Source organism: Medicago sativa, chromosome 5 (genome assembly GCF_051527215.1).
Source record: "Medicago sativa cultivar Bolivia chromosome 5, Bolivia_mono, whole genome shotgun sequence".
Classification (NCBI taxonomy): domain Eukaryota; kingdom Viridiplantae; phylum Streptophyta; class Magnoliopsida; order Fabales; family Fabaceae; genus Medicago; species Medicago sativa.
The window spans coordinates 77,368,773-77,386,215 of NC_140753.1; the positions used below are offsets into that span (position 1 = coordinate 77,368,773).

The 17,443-nt window shown below is 33.6% G+C and overlaps 1 protein-coding gene across 1 annotated transcript; it reads left to right on the forward strand.

Annotated features, from left to right (window-relative positions):
• Positions 1 to 3,580: 3,580 nt before the first annotated feature.
• On the forward strand, positions 3,581 to 6,503 carry LOC146925247 (WEB family protein At5g55860-like). The gene is made up of 2 exons (XM_085711000.1): positions 3,581 to 3,830; positions 4,584 to 6,503. The coding sequence occupies exons 1-2, from the start codon at positions 3,645 to 3,647 to the stop codon at positions 6,381 to 6,383; spliced, it is 1,986 nt and encodes a 661-aa protein (XP_085567126.1). The 5' UTR covers positions 3,581 to 3,644; the 3' UTR covers positions 6,384 to 6,503.
• Positions 6,504 to 17,443: the final 10,940 nt, after the last annotated feature.

Genomic DNA, 17,443 nt, shown 5'->3' on the forward strand with positions numbered 1-17,443 from the left:
GCTACAAAAAAAACAGAAAATATAAATCAAATCAATTATATGAGGGGGGACAAATACAGGAATAGAAAAGTTACAATGTCGCTGGAAAGAAGAAAAATTGCTTAGATTTAGGAAAACCCCAATATGAAAATCCTAAAATTGACAAACAAACCAAACCCCATAAATTGTTTATACGTAAGATTACCTTGAATTGTATAATAAAATTGAAAATGAAAGTGTATGAAACATCGCAAGCTACCACTGAAATAAACCTTCATATCAAGAGATCTATTGATATGGGTTTTACGGCAAACTCCATTTCTGAGTGTCATCATCTCACCATCCGATCATGCAACCTCTCTCAAATGAAATTGAATAAAGAAAAAGACGATTAAACAGCAAGGTCGTGGAGAGAGAGCACTTACGGCAAGTAGCGATTGTTGTTATGAGTTTGTTGTAATGATATGATGCCACAGACGGTGGCGGTCGAGTCGACGACAGTGAGCGATGAGAGGAGAAATACGACGGTGAAAGTTGGAGTGCCAAATGTTGAAGACTGGTGATGGTGGTGATACGGAGGAGATCCGCGGTGGTTCTGGCGGCAGGAGAGGACAGTGGCAATGGAAGAATGACCGGAAGTGAAGATAGTGAGGGTGGGAGGTGGAGAACGGTGAGGGTCAGAAGTAAAAGGTGGAGAACGGTGAGGGTCAGAAGTAGAACGACTGAAAGCTTTCAAATTGCTGGGATATGTGAGAAGAATATGGAACGCAAAAGTTGTTTCTTTTGGTTTCTATTGTGTTGTTTGTGGCTTTTATTTCTCATCTTTTGTTACCATAGCTGTTTCGTAATTAAGGTTTAGGTCAGGGTTAAAACAGGTATTTTATTTGCTAGGGTTTAGGAAAAATTAGGGCTTCAAAATTGGCTTGGGACAACTTTTATATATAGAATTTTGTTACCATTAGGGCTTCAAAATTGGCTTGGGACAACTTTTATATATAGAATTTTGTTACCATAGCTGTTTAGTAATTAAGGTTTAGGTCAGGGTTAAAACAGGTATTTTATTTGCTAGGGTTTAGGAAAAATTAGGGCTTCAAAATTGGCTTGGGACAACTTTTATATATAGAATAGATATGTGAGAAGAATATGGAACGCAAAAGTTGTTTCTTTTGGTTTCTATTGTGTTGTTTGTGGCTTTTTTTTCTCATCTTTTGTTACCATAGCTGTTTCGTAATTAAGGTTTAGGTCAGGGTTAAAACAGGTATTTTATTTGCTAGGGTTTATGAAAAATTAGGGCTTCAAAATTGGCTTGAGACAACTTTTATATATAGAATAGATATATATATATATATATATATATATATATATATATATATATATATATATAATCTTATTTATTTCTTTTTCTTATAAGTTCTTATTTATTTATTTTTTAATTAAATTTGTTTGTATACACCAGTCCACCAATTAAATTTGCTTCTATTTTATATATACACCACCAATAAAGGAAATATAATAATTCTTTCAAAAAAAAATAAAGGAAATATAATAATGTAATTTATTGTAAATTTTGTGACAACAACGACCATCACTTATAAACCAAGCAATTGGGTTCGGTTGAACTCCACCAAAGGATGAATTGTTTAGAAGAACTTGAGTTTTATTATTGGACAAGACAATTTTTAGTCAGACTTTACTTATCTCATGATCGAACTCCAGATTATCAGAACCTCTTTCCCTGAGAACCTAGGATTTGAATTATCTACCTTTGCTTTTCTACCTTTAGGTGACTTTAGGCGGAAAAAAAAGAAAGAGAGAATTTGAAATAGTTTGGAGAAATATGGAGAGAACCGATGAAAGAGAAAATGAAAGATGAGAGAGATAGAGAGAAATGTAGGTGTCTTTCCATTTTTAAAGGTAGACAATCCCTATCCGAGAACCCGGGAGTTAACATAAAAAACAAACTTCACTTATAATATAAATTTATACATATTGTAGGTGGTGCATAAGGGCACGATCCTCATTCCAATTCCAAAACCATCATCCACAGCTATCTCATCTATAATTTCCTGCCTACAAGTCCAAAGATTATAGAGAATCCCCTACTTACATATACAAATTTGTATCCGCGATCCGCACCAATAACATAGTTACTAGAAAATTATATAATTTTTTTAGGGCTAAATTTATATATCCACGGAAAAAATTTCGCGCCAACAAGTTCAAAGTCTATAGAAAATCCCTAATTACATATACAAATTTGCATCCACGATCCGCACCAATAACATAGTTACTAGAAAATTATATACTTGTACACATAATATTTTTTATAAATGGATACAAATCACCACCCTTCAAAAAAAAAAATAATGAATACAAATTTGGCAAATATAAATAAATGGATACACATTAAATTGATATAAATATTGAGAGTAAAATCATAGAAGAGGGTTGACTGTCGTGCATGATTACAGCCTTTTTAGTTTACACTCCGAAACTGAGTCACTTTACTTGCTGATGCAATATTTGTCTTCCAAACAATCTTTTCAGATTTTCATCTTCTCTTTCCTTCTCTTCAAGTAATATCGTGATTCTTCGCCGTGATTTTATTCCACAATTTAATGCCATTGATTCTCTAATCTCCTGAAAAATCTTCATCATTCATCTTTACCACTTCCAAGCCCTTAAAGGTCCTTTATTTTTTTGGTATTTTTTTTCATTATTTTTATTGCCAATTCATTCAAAAGTTGAAACTTTCTTGTATTTTGTTGTGACAAGACTTTTAGGTTTTGAAATATTTGAATTTTCGAGGATCACGGTAATTACCAATGGTTTTCATATTTCAAAGCCACTAATGATAGTGATACAATATTGTTTAGATTTTTAAACCTAGGTTTTGTTATTATCCTTTTAGGGTTTATGATTATGGTTTTGTTCATCGTTAATAATGTATAAGTAAGCTTCATTATGATTGTTTTTTTCTTGATATGGAATTTTAAATGAGATATATGAAATATGTGAAAGTTTTGAATTTGATATTACACTGTGTTTTATTTGATGATGATGATATTTCTTTGTTAATTTTTTTTTGGCTTAATTACTATTTTGGTCCCTTAAGTTATTTGTTGGTTACATTTTGGTCCCATAAGTTATTAACGTTACAATTTGGTCCCTTAAGTTATTTGTTGGTTACATTTTGGTCCCATAAGTTATTAACGTTACAATTTGGTCCCTTAACTTAATTTTTGGTTTCGTTTTGGTCCCTTAACTTATTTTTTGGTTTCGTTTTTTGTACCTTAACTCTAATAACATAAAGGACCAGAGTGGTTGACGGAGGAAGAGTTAAGGTACCAAAACGAAACCAAAAATAAGTTAAGGGACCAAATTGTAACGTTAATAACTTATGGGACCAAGATGTAACCAACAAATAACTTAAGGGACCAAATTGTAACGTTAATAACTTATGGGACCAAAATGTAACCAACAAATAACTTAAGGGACCAAATCATTAATTAAGCCTTTTTTTTTTTTAGATTTTGAAATGTGGGATAGTTTTGATTTTGAAATTTTAATGTGTTTGATGATGATAATGTAACATCTTGTAAATTGTAATTTACCAGGTTTTCAAAGTTCAAAGGCAATTTATTTGATTTTGAAAAAAAGGCATAATGGTAGCTAGAATCAAGCAAAGTGTTACTGAGTCTCGTAAATCAACAAAACCAGTGGTTGGAGAGATTGATACTAATTCACCTATTCAATCTGTTAAAGATGCTGTTTCTCTATTTGGTGAAGCTTCTTTGTCTGCTGGGAATCTTACCATTAAGAAGGCAAAATCAAAACCTTATTCTGTTGAGGTAATTCTGGTTTTGTATTTATTTGTATGTGTATGTCAATAATTATGATCATATGATAGTGGAGTAGTGTAGTGACCTTAGTGTAATATTCTTTCTTAGAATTGGTCTAGATGTAATTAATGGAGTTTCGTGAAATTTGAAGAAAATTTAACGGCATACATATATTGCTATTAGTTCAAAATCTTCTATATACGAATTAGTTCATTGAATTTCGACAATTCGATCAACAATATCCGGTGTCTGTATTTTGATCGGTAGCTAATGAAAAGTACTTGTTCACATTTATAAGTTGTATCAATTATTTCCCCTCATTTACCTCACTAGGTAACACTGTTTCTATTGTTTAGATTGAAATTTAAGTTGTTTTTTAGGGGCTTCCACATGTTTTCAAAACATATAGTGCTATGTAAAACTATCACAAATTTTCAAATTGGATAATTAATTTTTGGAGAAATTTGTTGAGGGTGTTCTAATTAGATAAGTTGTGGTCATCACTTAACTAAGTTATCTGGTTGTTATTTTCATGTTCCTCCTTTCCAATGTTAGCGGTAGTGAGTGTTGTCAATCGTGGAAAAGAGCGGTTCCTCATTCAAATTCCTCTATATCGCCGTTATTTGGCAACATTTTATACTAGATAGTGTATTATGTCGCTATAAATAACTGCTATTTAACAGCATTGACTGTAATGTAAGTTTACTTTGCGTGTTTAATACTGCATCTTATGACTTACAAGCTTTATTATTATTTTATTAGCGCGTTTGGGCAAAGGAGGCACAACTTCACTTAGCACAGGAAGAGCTGAACAAACTAAAGGAGCAGCTGAAAAATGCCGAAACTACCAAGGCGCAAGTTCTAATGGAGCTCGAAAAGTCCAAAACAACTGTTATTGATCTGAAACAAAAGCTTAAAGTTATCAATGAATCAAGAGAATTCACAATTCATGCAACAGAAGCTTCAAAGAGCCAAGCTGCGAAACAGCTTAAAGAAGAACAGCATGGCAATCTTAATGTAATCAATGGTGCTTCGAAAGAAGAGTTCAAAGCTGCTGTTCAGAGGTATAAATCTATTATTGCAGAACTTGACGTTGCAAAGCAAGAACTGAGGAAAATTCGTCAGGAGTGTAAGGAATCTTTGGAAGCAAGAGTTTCAGCTTTCAACCAAGCGGCAGAAGCTAAAGATGCAATGAACACAAATGCAGAACGAGCGTGTGAGCTTTCAAAAGAAATTTTATTTGTACAAGATACAATTCAGAAAATGAAGGTTGCATCTGTCGAAGCTGATCAACAGAAACAAGAGATATTAGTTGAGAAAAATGTTATGAGGCAATCATATAAAGCTACCCTCGAAGAATCAGAAAAGAAATTGCTTGCTTTAAAGAAATATTTTAATCCGGAACTCATTGAAAATCTTGAAGTGAAGCTTACCGAGACAATGAGTGAAATATCGGCTATTCAGAAGGAAATGGAAAATAAAAAGATGTCGGACTTTGAACAAGTGAAAAGTGTCACTTTGGAGCTTGATGGTGCTAAGGAATCGCTGCAGAAAGTATCAGAAGAAGAAAGCTCTCTTAGAAGCTTGGTGGAAGCACTTCGGATGGATTTGGAGTATGTAAAAAAAGAGCACTCAGAATTGAAGGATGCAGAATGCGAAACTGAATCTATTGTTAAGAATATGCGTGCCGAGCTTCAGAGATGTGAGTCAGAGCTTGATGTTTACTTGGCAGAAGAATTAAAAGTTAGAGGTGCATCTGAGCAAATGATCTTGACATTGAACCAGTTGTCCGATGAAACTGAAAATGCAGAGCGAGAAGCAGAAGATATGAAGATCAATGCAATCGAATTGAAGGTGGAAGCTGAAGTCACCAAACATGCATTAAAAGATGCAGAAATGAAGCTTAAACTAGCATTAGAAGAAGCAGAAGCGGCAAAAGCAGCAGAGGTGCGTATTCTTGATCAGATCAGAGACTTATCTGAAAGGAATAGTACTGCTCATGCTTCAACGACTGAATCCGGTGCTAGAATTACTATCTCGAGGGAGGAATTTGAGTCCTTAAACCGCAGAGCTGAGGAATGTGATAAACTAGCGAGTGCAAAAGTGGCTGCTGCGACAGCACATGTTGAAGCTGCAAAGCTCAGTGAAAATGAGGCTCTCATAAAGTTAGAGGCAACTCTGATGGAAATTGAGGATATAAAGAAAGCAACACACGAGGCCTTGAAAAAGGCCGAGATGGCTGAAAAAGCAAAGAATGCCGTGGAGAGTGAACTTAGAAGGTGGCGCGAAAGAGATCATAAGAAAGCAGCAGAAACTGTGGCTCGAGTATTGGCTGAAACACCAATGCCGCCATCATCATCGTCTTCATCACGTTTATCTCCTCGGATTTACAAGTTTCAAAAGCAGCATTCACTTTCACTTCCACAAAACATGGAGGCGAGGAAGTTGGATAAAGGGAAGAAAATTCTAATGCCTAGTATTAGTAGCCTTTTTCCTAGGAAAAAAAGCCTGCAGGTTGAGAGAGGACTTCCTTCTTACCTTCCAGGTGAGACTCCTTTGTGAAATTTGTTCTAATTTTGTGCAGCTCTTGAATGTGAGAGTAGCATGTTGATTTATGTGAGAGTTGAGGCCTATGCTATCAGATTTGTCTTCATCATATAGTATGAGGGAAATGAATTTTGAAATATCAGTATTCAGTAGTTTGGTCACAAATTCATATTGAATGTTGCAGTAGATTATTGTTGCTGAATTTTGAGGTTTCATGTTTTGTAGTTTGATAAACTTTTTACAACACAAAGCATTTGGAAAATTGTACCCTTTTTATCTTATTCTATCTAATCTATCATTCTTCTGATTTCTTGATGCTTTACTCCTAAATTTCTGATAGGATATAAATTATCAAATTAAAAATATATTTCACATTAAAAAAAGGCTTAATTACACTTTTGGCCCCCTAAGTATCCAAAAGTTGCGATTCAGGCCCCCTAAAAAAAATAACTCTTTTCAGGCCCCTTAAGTTCACTTTTGGTTGCAATTTTGGCCCCCTAGCCCAATTTTGACCCAGTCAACAGACACGTCAGCGCCACGTGTGTAAATTTTTTTATTTTATTTTTTTAATTAATAAAAAATAAAAAAAAATATTTTTGTAATTAAAAAAATGTTTTTTTATTACAGAAATAAAAATGCTTTTTTTAATTACAAAAAAAATTGAAAAAAAAATCTGAAAATTAATTAAAAAATTGAAAAAAAATATTATAAAATTCTGGAAAATTGAAAAATAAATAAAAAAAATTTAAAAAAATAAAAAATTCTGGATAATTGAAAAATTAATAAAAAATGATTAAAAAAATAAAATAATCTAAAAAATTCTGAAAAAAATCTGGAAAAAATTATGACAAAATAAAATTTCGAAATTTTCTAAAAAAAATTAAAATTCTGGAAAAATGAAATTTTCGAAATTTTAATGAAAAATAAAAATTCTGGAAAATATTTAAAAAAAATTCGAAATTTTCGAAAAAATTAAAAAGATTAATCATTTTTAAAAAAATGAAATTTTTGAAATTTTCATTAGTATTTCTCGAAATTTCGAAATTTTCATTAGTATATATGTCGAGCTTAGGTTTTTTCAGTGTATTTTTCGAAACTTCTAAATATTCATTAGTATTTTTCCGGAAAAATTTTCATTAGTATTTTTTTCGGGAAATTTTCATTATGTGTATTCCGGTTTACAAAAAATTATGTGTATTCCGGTTTATAAATACACAAAAATTCCCAGAAAAAATACGAATGAAAATTTCGAAAATTTTAAAATATTTTCCGTATTTTCAATTTTTTCAATTTTCCAGAATTCCGTTTTCAAATTTTCCAGATATTTTCGAAATTTTCAAATTTTTTAAATTTTTTTCAATTTTTAAATTTTTTTAATACTAATGAATTTTCAATTTTTTAATCATTTTTTATTTTTATTAATTTTTCCTAAATTTTTAAATTTTTCCGTATTTTTTCAATTATTTTTCATTTTTATTAATTTTTCAATTTTCCAGAATTTTTTAATATTTTTTTTCAATTTCTTTATTAATTTTTCAATTTTCCAGAATTGTTTTCAATTTTTCAGAATTTTTTAATATTTTTTTTCCAATTTTTTATTAATTTTTCAATTTTTTAGAATTTTTAAAAAAAAAATCAATTTTTTTATTAATTTTTCATTTTTCCAGAATTTTTATTTATTTTTTAATTACAAAATTAAAAAAAAATATTAAAAAATTCAAATATGCGTCCACGTCAGCGTTGACTGGGTCAAAATTGGGCTAGGGGGCCAAAATTGCAACCAAAAGTGAACTTAAGGGGCCTGAAAAGAGTTATTTTTTTTAGGGGGCCTGAATCGCAACTTTTGGATACTTAGGGGGCCAAAAGTGTAATTAAGCCTTAAAAAAATCAAGAGAAAGATAATTTGATAATTTAATGTAAAGATTTTGTCAAAAAAATAATCTGATAATTTAATGTAAAAATAATTTTCTATTAAACAAGATTCAGGTTTATGATAGTTTTAAGAGTAAATTACGCTCTCCTTCCCTAAGAGAAGCTTGAATTACACTCCGCTCCCCTCTTATGTTACACTCCCCTCCCTTCCCCTTTAAGATGCTTGAATTACAACCTCCTCCCTTAATAATTAAATATGCACTACACTTTGATTTATTTTAACATAAATAAATATTTTTATGATATATACTAATTTTGAACCACCATTTGAGAAAAATAAATTCATTTTTTCTATTAATTTTATAATTTAGAGTATAAAATTATTTTTTAAATTACCATATTTTATTGTCTTTAGTAATTTAGTAATTTTTTTACATATTTTAATTTTATTTTGGGTTGTTTCATATTTTATAATAGGGTTTAAAACTATATCTTAATGAAATTGTGAATAAAAAACAGCGAAAAAATATGTATTCAAATTTTGATTATATTAAAATAGACCCACAATACTATTTTTTTCCCAAAGTGTGTTAGATTATTATTTTTGGGCTATATTATTAGAAATAAAAAAAAATATTGAGGGAGGGAAGTGTAGATTTTAACATAAGAGAGGAGGGGAATTTAATTCAAGCTTCTCTTAAAGAAGGAGAGTGAAATAATTTCTAATATGTTTTGAATAAGAGGGGAGGGGGGGTGTATATTTTTACATATGAGATGAGAGAGTGTAATTCAATCAGGGTCGTTCCAGTGAAATTGGATGCCCTGCTCTATTGGTAAATATAGGCGCCTAAAAAAATACAATATTTTTATAAGAAACAAACTATAATATGTTATTTTATTTTTTCAGAGAATAATTATAATATTTGTTGTTAGAACTTTGCGATTTTATACAACAAGTATATGCCAAAAATTACAAGTGCTAAAAAAAATAAGAAAAGAAAATTTAATTTTGTATTTTATTTGTAAATATGTAATTAGAAGGAGAAGAAAAAGTATTGATGACATCAAATCCATTAATATTAGTCCTAAAAGAGACCTTATCATAATGGAAAAAATACAATTAAAAAAAATGAAAACAGTCATCCCTGGGAGTTGAATTGCAGCCACCACCAAGCATAACAAATACAAGTTTTTTACCACTAGATCACGCGTTCTGTATTGTTAATTTTACAATGCTACTCCTATAAAAAAATTACAATGCTCTATAGTTACAATGCTCTATAGAGCTGTTTACACCTTCCTAGGGACAGCTCTGAATTCAATCATCTTTGAGGGGAGTGGAGTGTAATTTACTCTAATTTTAATTTAGTATAAAGATAGTTTGAGTTACGTAAATGATTTTAATTTAATGATTTTGATTCTCAATAATTTATGATTTTGATCTCTCAATGATTTTAGTCTTTTTTTTTTTTTTTTACAATGTTGAGGATGATGATTTCTGAAATTTAAAAAATGGGACTAAAATATTTTAAGGCTCATTTTTTATTAGAATATTTGGGGAATGGGGTTTAATGTTAGATTTGGAATATTTTGTTGGATGTAGCATTGGACATTTTTCAACTGTGGCATTAGAATTCAAAGTGAAAAAAATATAATATATTTCTTTTTGTCGGTAGTCTAATGGTTAGAATTCACATTTTTTAAGGTGAATAAGTGGGGTGTTCGGAGTTCCAACCCCGACCCTTGTATATAACAATGCATGTCATTGCCAACTGAGCTATGCTTTTGATATATACTTTTGATAATAATTTTTTTGGCGTCAAAATTGGTTTTTTAATTAGTTGATTTGGTTGACATAATCAGTTAGTGAATTTTATGTAAAATATTACTTTGAGTAATAAAAAAATGTAAAATATTTTTTGAAACTATTTATACAATTTAATTTAATTTATGAGATGGTAAAAAAAACATGGTCTTACTGACAAATGTCTTTAAATCACTCTTTAAACATTCTTAATTAAGTCAAACATTTTAATTTTCAATATATTAAATACACAATATTTTATAAAAACTTACTATTTCGGGTCTTAAGAGCGCTCTAGGAGCATTCATACAGCTTTTGATGATATATTCTCCCCAAAAAGGTTTGGAGTATTACTTTTCCCACCCTATGGCCTCCTCGCGCGCCCTACGCAAATTACAAACATACCCTCCGGATTATGTAATCCGAAATATAGGTAAAACCTCCGGATTATATAATCCGGACAGTTGCGAGGTATAAAAGGAACTTCACCCCCCATTTTTACAGTTTTACAGTTTCACTTCTCTCTCTCTCTACATTACCCCAAAATCCGGACACCAAAAATCTTGACCAAATTTGGAGTTTTTTTGCTCAAAAGCACCACATTTCAACCCTTGTCAAGCATCATGGAAGGTAAGTTCGATTTCTCTACACAAGCAAGTTCAATTAGTTCGTATTTTTTTTTGAATTTCGTTCGAATGAAAGCCGGATTTCGTTTTCCGGACTATGTTGTTGCTCCTCCGGATTACCAAATCCGGAGTAACCCAGAACGTTGTTTTGTTTCTGTTTTGTGCTGTTTGATTGTTATTGTTGATTACCCTAATTTGAATGTTACAGAAGGTTCAACATCAGATACCCGACGTGTAAGAGAGGCAGGGCATGCTTCCCATAGGAGAGAGCGTTCTCGACGGATGCAGGAGGAAGGTGGTCTTCGTCCGAGGCGTCGGGGTGGTAGAGGACGCCATGCTGATGTCGAGCCTGATGTCGAGCATCAACAGTATATGGAGCAGAAGTAGGAGCAGGCTGATGCTGATGTGGAATTGCAGCATATGAAGGAGCATGAGCTTGAGGAGGAGCTACAGGGTATGGACCAGGAGATGGAAGATGCCGAGCCACAGCAAAGGCGAAAGAAGAAGGAGAAGGTGGTGGACCCTGAGCCACTACAGGACTATCCCGGTGGCCCACACCAGACTGACCTGCTGTGGAGGTATCATGTGCACGTGGCCAGGAAGGCGGCTGATGGCGTGGTATGCACTGTTAAACTCACTTTATATATGATATATATTTGGAACTACTTGTTTATGTACTGTTTAAACTCACTTTATTAATTTTAAATATATGCAGTGGCGTGGAAAATTAAAATGCATCAACAACGGAAAGAAGATAGAGGCGATGCATGATGATGATACCAGACCTATCATGGCTGCACGGTGGTGGGAGAGCAGATTGTGTCGCACAGGCCTTGGTTGGCTCCAGGATACGAGCTACACGATTATTGATCATGGGCTGATATGTGCTTTCGTGGAGAGGTGGCACGAGGAGACTTCCAGCTTCCACCTTCCGTTTGGGGAGATGACGGTCACACTTGATGATGTGGCCGCTTTGCTGCATATCCCCATTGACGGCATGCTCCTATGCCACGGGTCCATAACACGGGACGAGGCAGTGGAATGGATGGTGGAGTACTTGGGGTCTGATATGGGTGATGCACTCAAAGAGATCGAGAAGACCAAAGGTGCACATTGCAGATTTAACTACTTGGAGAGGATATTCAAGGAGCGGTTGAATGAGCAGAGGGATTTGGTGGAGGAGTATGGTGTGACTGAGGAGGTGGAGAGGTTGCGGGACCAGGTTGTCCGCATATATTTGCTGTACTTGGTGGGCATCACGATCTTCAGTGACAAAAGCCAGTGGAATGTCCATGTTGTCTACTTGAAGTACTTCAGAGACCTTGATATTTGTGTTGGTTTTTCGTGGGGAGCTGCGGCACTAACTCAGTTGTATAAGGAGCTCAACAATGCTGCACGTTGGAACACCAGTCAGGTGGCAGGATACCTGAGTTTGATGCAGGTATAAATTAAGAACTATGTTTTATTTTTTTAATTTAAGTGTATATGGGTTGTATATTTATATGTGGTTGTCTTTGGTGCAGGCTTGGGTGTTTCATCACTTCATAGGTATGGGCAGCAAGGATGTCTGGGAGGGATATGTGGAGAATTTATATCCACGCGCGATGCTTTTTGTGCCACTGCATGGTTTAGGCACAATGGACCAGTACAGGAGCTATCTAGATGCGCTGGATTCGACGAGGGTTGTCATGGCCCCATATGGAGAGCACCGTCAGACACGTCCATTTGAGCGGGTCAGCCTTTACTCTGGATGGTTGAGATGCGGAGAGCGCATGGTGAGATACCTGCCGGAGAGGGTGCTTCGCCAGTTTGGGTGGGTTCAGACCATACCGAGACATCCTGTTCAGAGTGCACCTATTGATGTTAACTTGGCGGAGATCACAAACCGCTTTCAGCGTGCACTTGATTATGCGCTGACACCTCAGGAGTTGGGACAGGTTGCAGTTCATGGTGTGGAGGTAGCAGATGGATACATCGACTGGTTTTACCAGATGTCTCATCCACGCATGATTCTTACATACATGCCGGTACCGGTGCCACAGCCACCAGAGCATGAGGTCTTTGATGCCCGAGCTGCTCAAGATGATGGAGACCTTGCGTACTTACAGCTTAGCGGTAGGATGAGCCGCATCAGAGACCACATCTATGCTGTGATGAGAAGCGGTCTGGTGCCGAAAGGGAGTGAGGAATGGTAGCATTTGGAGGATGCCTTGAGAGAGGTGCATGATGCCAAAGTTTACCGACGTCAGAAAGCTACTGAGGGTGGCAGGGGTGGTGGCAGAGGTGGTGGCAGAGGTGGTGGCAGCGGTGGTAGCAGAGGTGTAGTTATTAGGGACTGATAATTTTATGTAATTTTATTGTTTGAATATTTTGGATAATTATGTTATGTACCATTTGGATAATTTTGATATTTTATTAAAGTTTAAAAATTATATTATGTTGTTAATTTTGATGTTATAATTTGATTTTCTGGTTTGCGTATGGTCAAAGGCCAAAAACATTGACTGAATTTGCTCTAAAACAGAGGCTCAGCCAAAACAGATGGCTTCTGCCTCTGAACTGATGCACTCCGGATTATAAACCCCGGACATATTTAACGCTTTCCGGATTATATAATCCGGAACTGTCGTTCACCCCCCCCCCCCTTTTGTTGACTTTCAACGGGGTGATTTACATGTTTCGGATTATATAATCCGGAATATCTCTAACGTTTCAGATTATATAATCTGGACCACTATTTTTATAACTGGTATCATCAACCATCAGGGTGAATGGTGTCAAACTACATGAATAAATCCGGAATATGTATTCCGAAACTGGTTCGAAATAGATAATCCGGACGAAGGGTATTTTGGGAAAAAAATAGGGCGCGCTAGGAAAGACATAGGGTGGGAAAAGTAACACTCAAAGGTTTGGGTGATTGAACAAATGGAATCCAAGGAATTTTAGTTGGCTAGTATTTTTTTTAAAGAAGTTGGCTAGCATGTAACATATATTAGGATCTAGTTGTCTTGCATTATTTAATAAGAAAATAAATGATATTTAGGACCAGGATTCCATGACTTTTGGGCGGGAAAAGTCATGTGACTTTCAACAAATCTTGTCCGTTGAAGATTTTTTAACGCACTAGATTGTTTCATTTTGCTTTTATCTTTTTAAACCGGTTATTTGAAAAAGCGATTTTAAAAGTTTTTTTGTCTTTTCCTGAAAAATAATATTTTTATCTTTATTTTCAGTTTTATTTTTATCCCTTACGATTGTATTACTGGCTCTGATACCAGGTTGTGCGCAGGGTCGCCAGCGGAATTTTCTCGAACTTGATTTAACATTTGTTCGATTTTAATTAAACCTTGAAATGGTTTTAAGAGTGTTTTAGCTCTTTCTCTTTGTGTATTTGTAAGATTTTCTAAATCTTCTATTTCTCTTAGAAAGTCTTCGATATATTCTATATGGTATTGTACTAATTCTTTGGAATGGAAAAGAATTTGTCTTAAGACAATTCTTCTATGATAGAATTCTATATCAGAGACTATGTTCTCTAATCTTTCTTTAAAGAGTTTTATTTCTGTTATAAGGCCTAAACCAGGCATTATATAATTTTTTCTAAAGATTGTTCAAATTCAGTTAATTTTTGGGATGGCCATAACAGGGTTGTGGCTCTTTCTTTTTGTGTAACAGAAATATTTTCTGTTTCTTCTAATTCTTTTATCATTTCATCTATGTATGAGATTTGTAAGATCATTAGATCATGGATTCCCCAAATTGTGTTTTTCATTTCTATTCTAAAGAAATTTTCTTCTATTTTGTTAACTAGGTTGTCTAGTTTTATTCTGAATAATTTTAGTTCATTTTTTATTGTTATTCCTGGCATTATAATTTTTTATTAATACCTGAAAGTTCAGTTTTTATTTCTGATAAAGCTTTATTAAGCTTTCTTTTTTCATAACTATCTAATGAATTTCTTGCGGGTAGAAACTTTGGTTCACTTGTGCTTTCTTCTTGTTCTAGAAGAGGTGTTCTTTCTATAGTCATAATAGATTTTGACCTCTTTAATGGTTTTAGAATTGGTGATTCTAATTTTATTAGTGGGGCAAATAGTTCATCTATTTGTATTTTTTCTTTTCCACTGAATTCTATACTATAATGACAATTACTTAATGCATAATTCATTTTATAACTTATGCTAAAAGGATGGTTTCCTGGTCTCATAAGGGTTTGGTCTTTAAGTTTATAATGAATTACTAAGGATCTGTCTAGATCTATATCATTTAGACTTAAACCTATCTGTAGATTTATGTCAAATTTTATTTTTCCACACTTTAAATTTCCCTCACCTTGGGTTATTAGTGAATGTTTTTCATTCATCCTAGCGTCTTCAATAAGAAGTTCTAGTTCTGCATCTATTCCTTTCATAAAAGTACTTTTTATGATTATTTGGATAGTTGATATATGAATATATCCTATCTTCTGTCTTTTTTCTAACGATAGATGTTTTAATCTACTATTAATTTGTTCACTATCAATTAAGGATATTACAACAGATCCGTTTGTTGATTCCATTGGTATAGCAACCTCTCCTACCATCATTCCATATTTTAGTATGTTTTCTCTGGATAATTTTTCTTTTATCAAGGAAAAAATACTTTTTTGTTTGAAATTTTCTTCAGGTTTTAAGGTAAAATCTACCTTTTCTATATGATCTATCAATACATCTGCTACAAAACCAGATGAATTTTCTCTTATCATACTATATTCCATTATGAAATGTAAAATTATAAAATATTTAAAATCATACCTGACTTTGTCTTGGATTTTTGATGGTTCTGATCTTTCGATCCTTTGGAATTTGAAATAATCTTTCGATTATTGATATTGAAACTAAAATCTTTCGATTTGGTTATGACAACTTCAAATCCTACGAAGTCCCTTCCCACAATATGTTTCTCAAACTAAAGGTACTTACTTCATTGATTTTTGTTGTAATTTACAAGTGAGCATCGAGGCTCTTATTTATAGAAGGAAAGGACTTACAAGTGGTTCACCTGTCCTTATCCATGACAGCAAAAAAGAAAAACAATTGAAACACGCAAAGAAAAAGAAAACGCATTATCACCTAAAGTGATAAGATTCTTATCTCTAAGTGGTCCCCATCTGACTCAGATGATAAGGTTCCACTATTACATCATGACTTCTACATGACACGTATCTAGGCTTTTTCTGTAGCTTTATCTCTTGCTGCTGAAGTTGTCGGTATTTTGGTTTCTTCTGCCGACACTTTGTCTTTTGCACACCATTTACAGATATGCCCTTTGTAGGTTGAGAAGTATTGACAACATTCCTGTTGTACTTCGTCTGGAATTCTATGGAGACCATTTTCGAATCCTGAGAATAATTCTTCGAATTGAAGTGTTTGTTTGAGGTGCTCCGTAGAGACCTTTTTCTTTGAGTCACAGACCATGAAACAATAATCTGAGACATATAAGACTTTATAATTGGTGATGGATGACCCATATTTGATTAGATAATCGTAAAAACGTTTCATTTGTTGAACAAATGAGATTAGTGTCCATCCAACACTTGTTGCATTTGGTTCTAGATAGGTTTTGTTTGAAATACCTATCTTTATAGCTGTTCTTGGTCTTACAGCCATCTGATTATTTTCTTCTTCGAACCATGGATATGTTTGTTCGAATTGGAGAAATATTTCTCTTCCTTTGGCAAGGAAGTCATTAAATCTTTTTGCTGTATCACCGATCTCTTTTGGAAGATCAGCAAGTTCTTGAAATCTATAACCTTCTTTTTCCTCAAGATATACAGTCTTGAGCATTCCATAGTCATAGAATTCTTTAAGTAATTCCTTGGATATTCCTGGAACTGTATTGGCTTTTACCCCATGTTTGGTATTAACTGGATAAAAACATTCAATTGCTAGTTCTTCCTTGAAGTTGGCTAGCCATCTCCACTTTCCCATGAAATCATCAATGGTCATTATCTTATTTTTTTCTTTTTGGAGGTTTATAATTGATCCTACTGAAATCTTCTTTTTAGATTCCATTTTTGATGGTTGGCCAATATCTTTTGCTATAGCCATTTCCTTGTAGGAGGCCTTGTAAGCTTCTTTTGCTTCTTCCATTGTTGGATAAGCTTTGTGTCTGACATTTTTGCCATTAATGTGGAGGCTTGCAATTGCCCAGTTGTTGTAGATGCCTTTCATTGGACCATCAAAGATGACATACACCTTCTTTGCTGGTTGTAGGTCGACAACATCGCTTGGCTGGTCTGAACCATTTTTTGACTCCTCATCTTCTTGTTCGACCTTGTCAGCCCATGACTTTTTTGTATCTTCTTCTGGCATAGAGCCTGCTGAAGATGTTGATGAAAAACTTTGTTGTTCATTCAAAGTCTTTTTTGTTGGTTCTTCTGTTATTGTTGTTGTTGCTGTTGGAGCTTCAACATTTATGATCTTGGTTAGACTTTCGATCATTTTAACCATCTCCCCCCTCTCTGAAGAGAGTTGTTTTAGCTTTTGGCTATGAATTTCAATCTGTTCATCTTTTTGCTTTAAGCTATTGTAGAGAACCTTTAGAGCTTGCTCCATTCTCTTGTCAGAGTATCTGCAAAACAATTGTTTTCTGATTTTATTAGTTGAATGTAAGGATAGAATTGTTGGATACGCATTTGCCATCTAACAAGTCTTCCTTGTTTATGATCAACTTTTAAATTGTAGCGCCAAAATCCGCTAGCATAAGTTGAATCTGTTCGTAATAAAAATC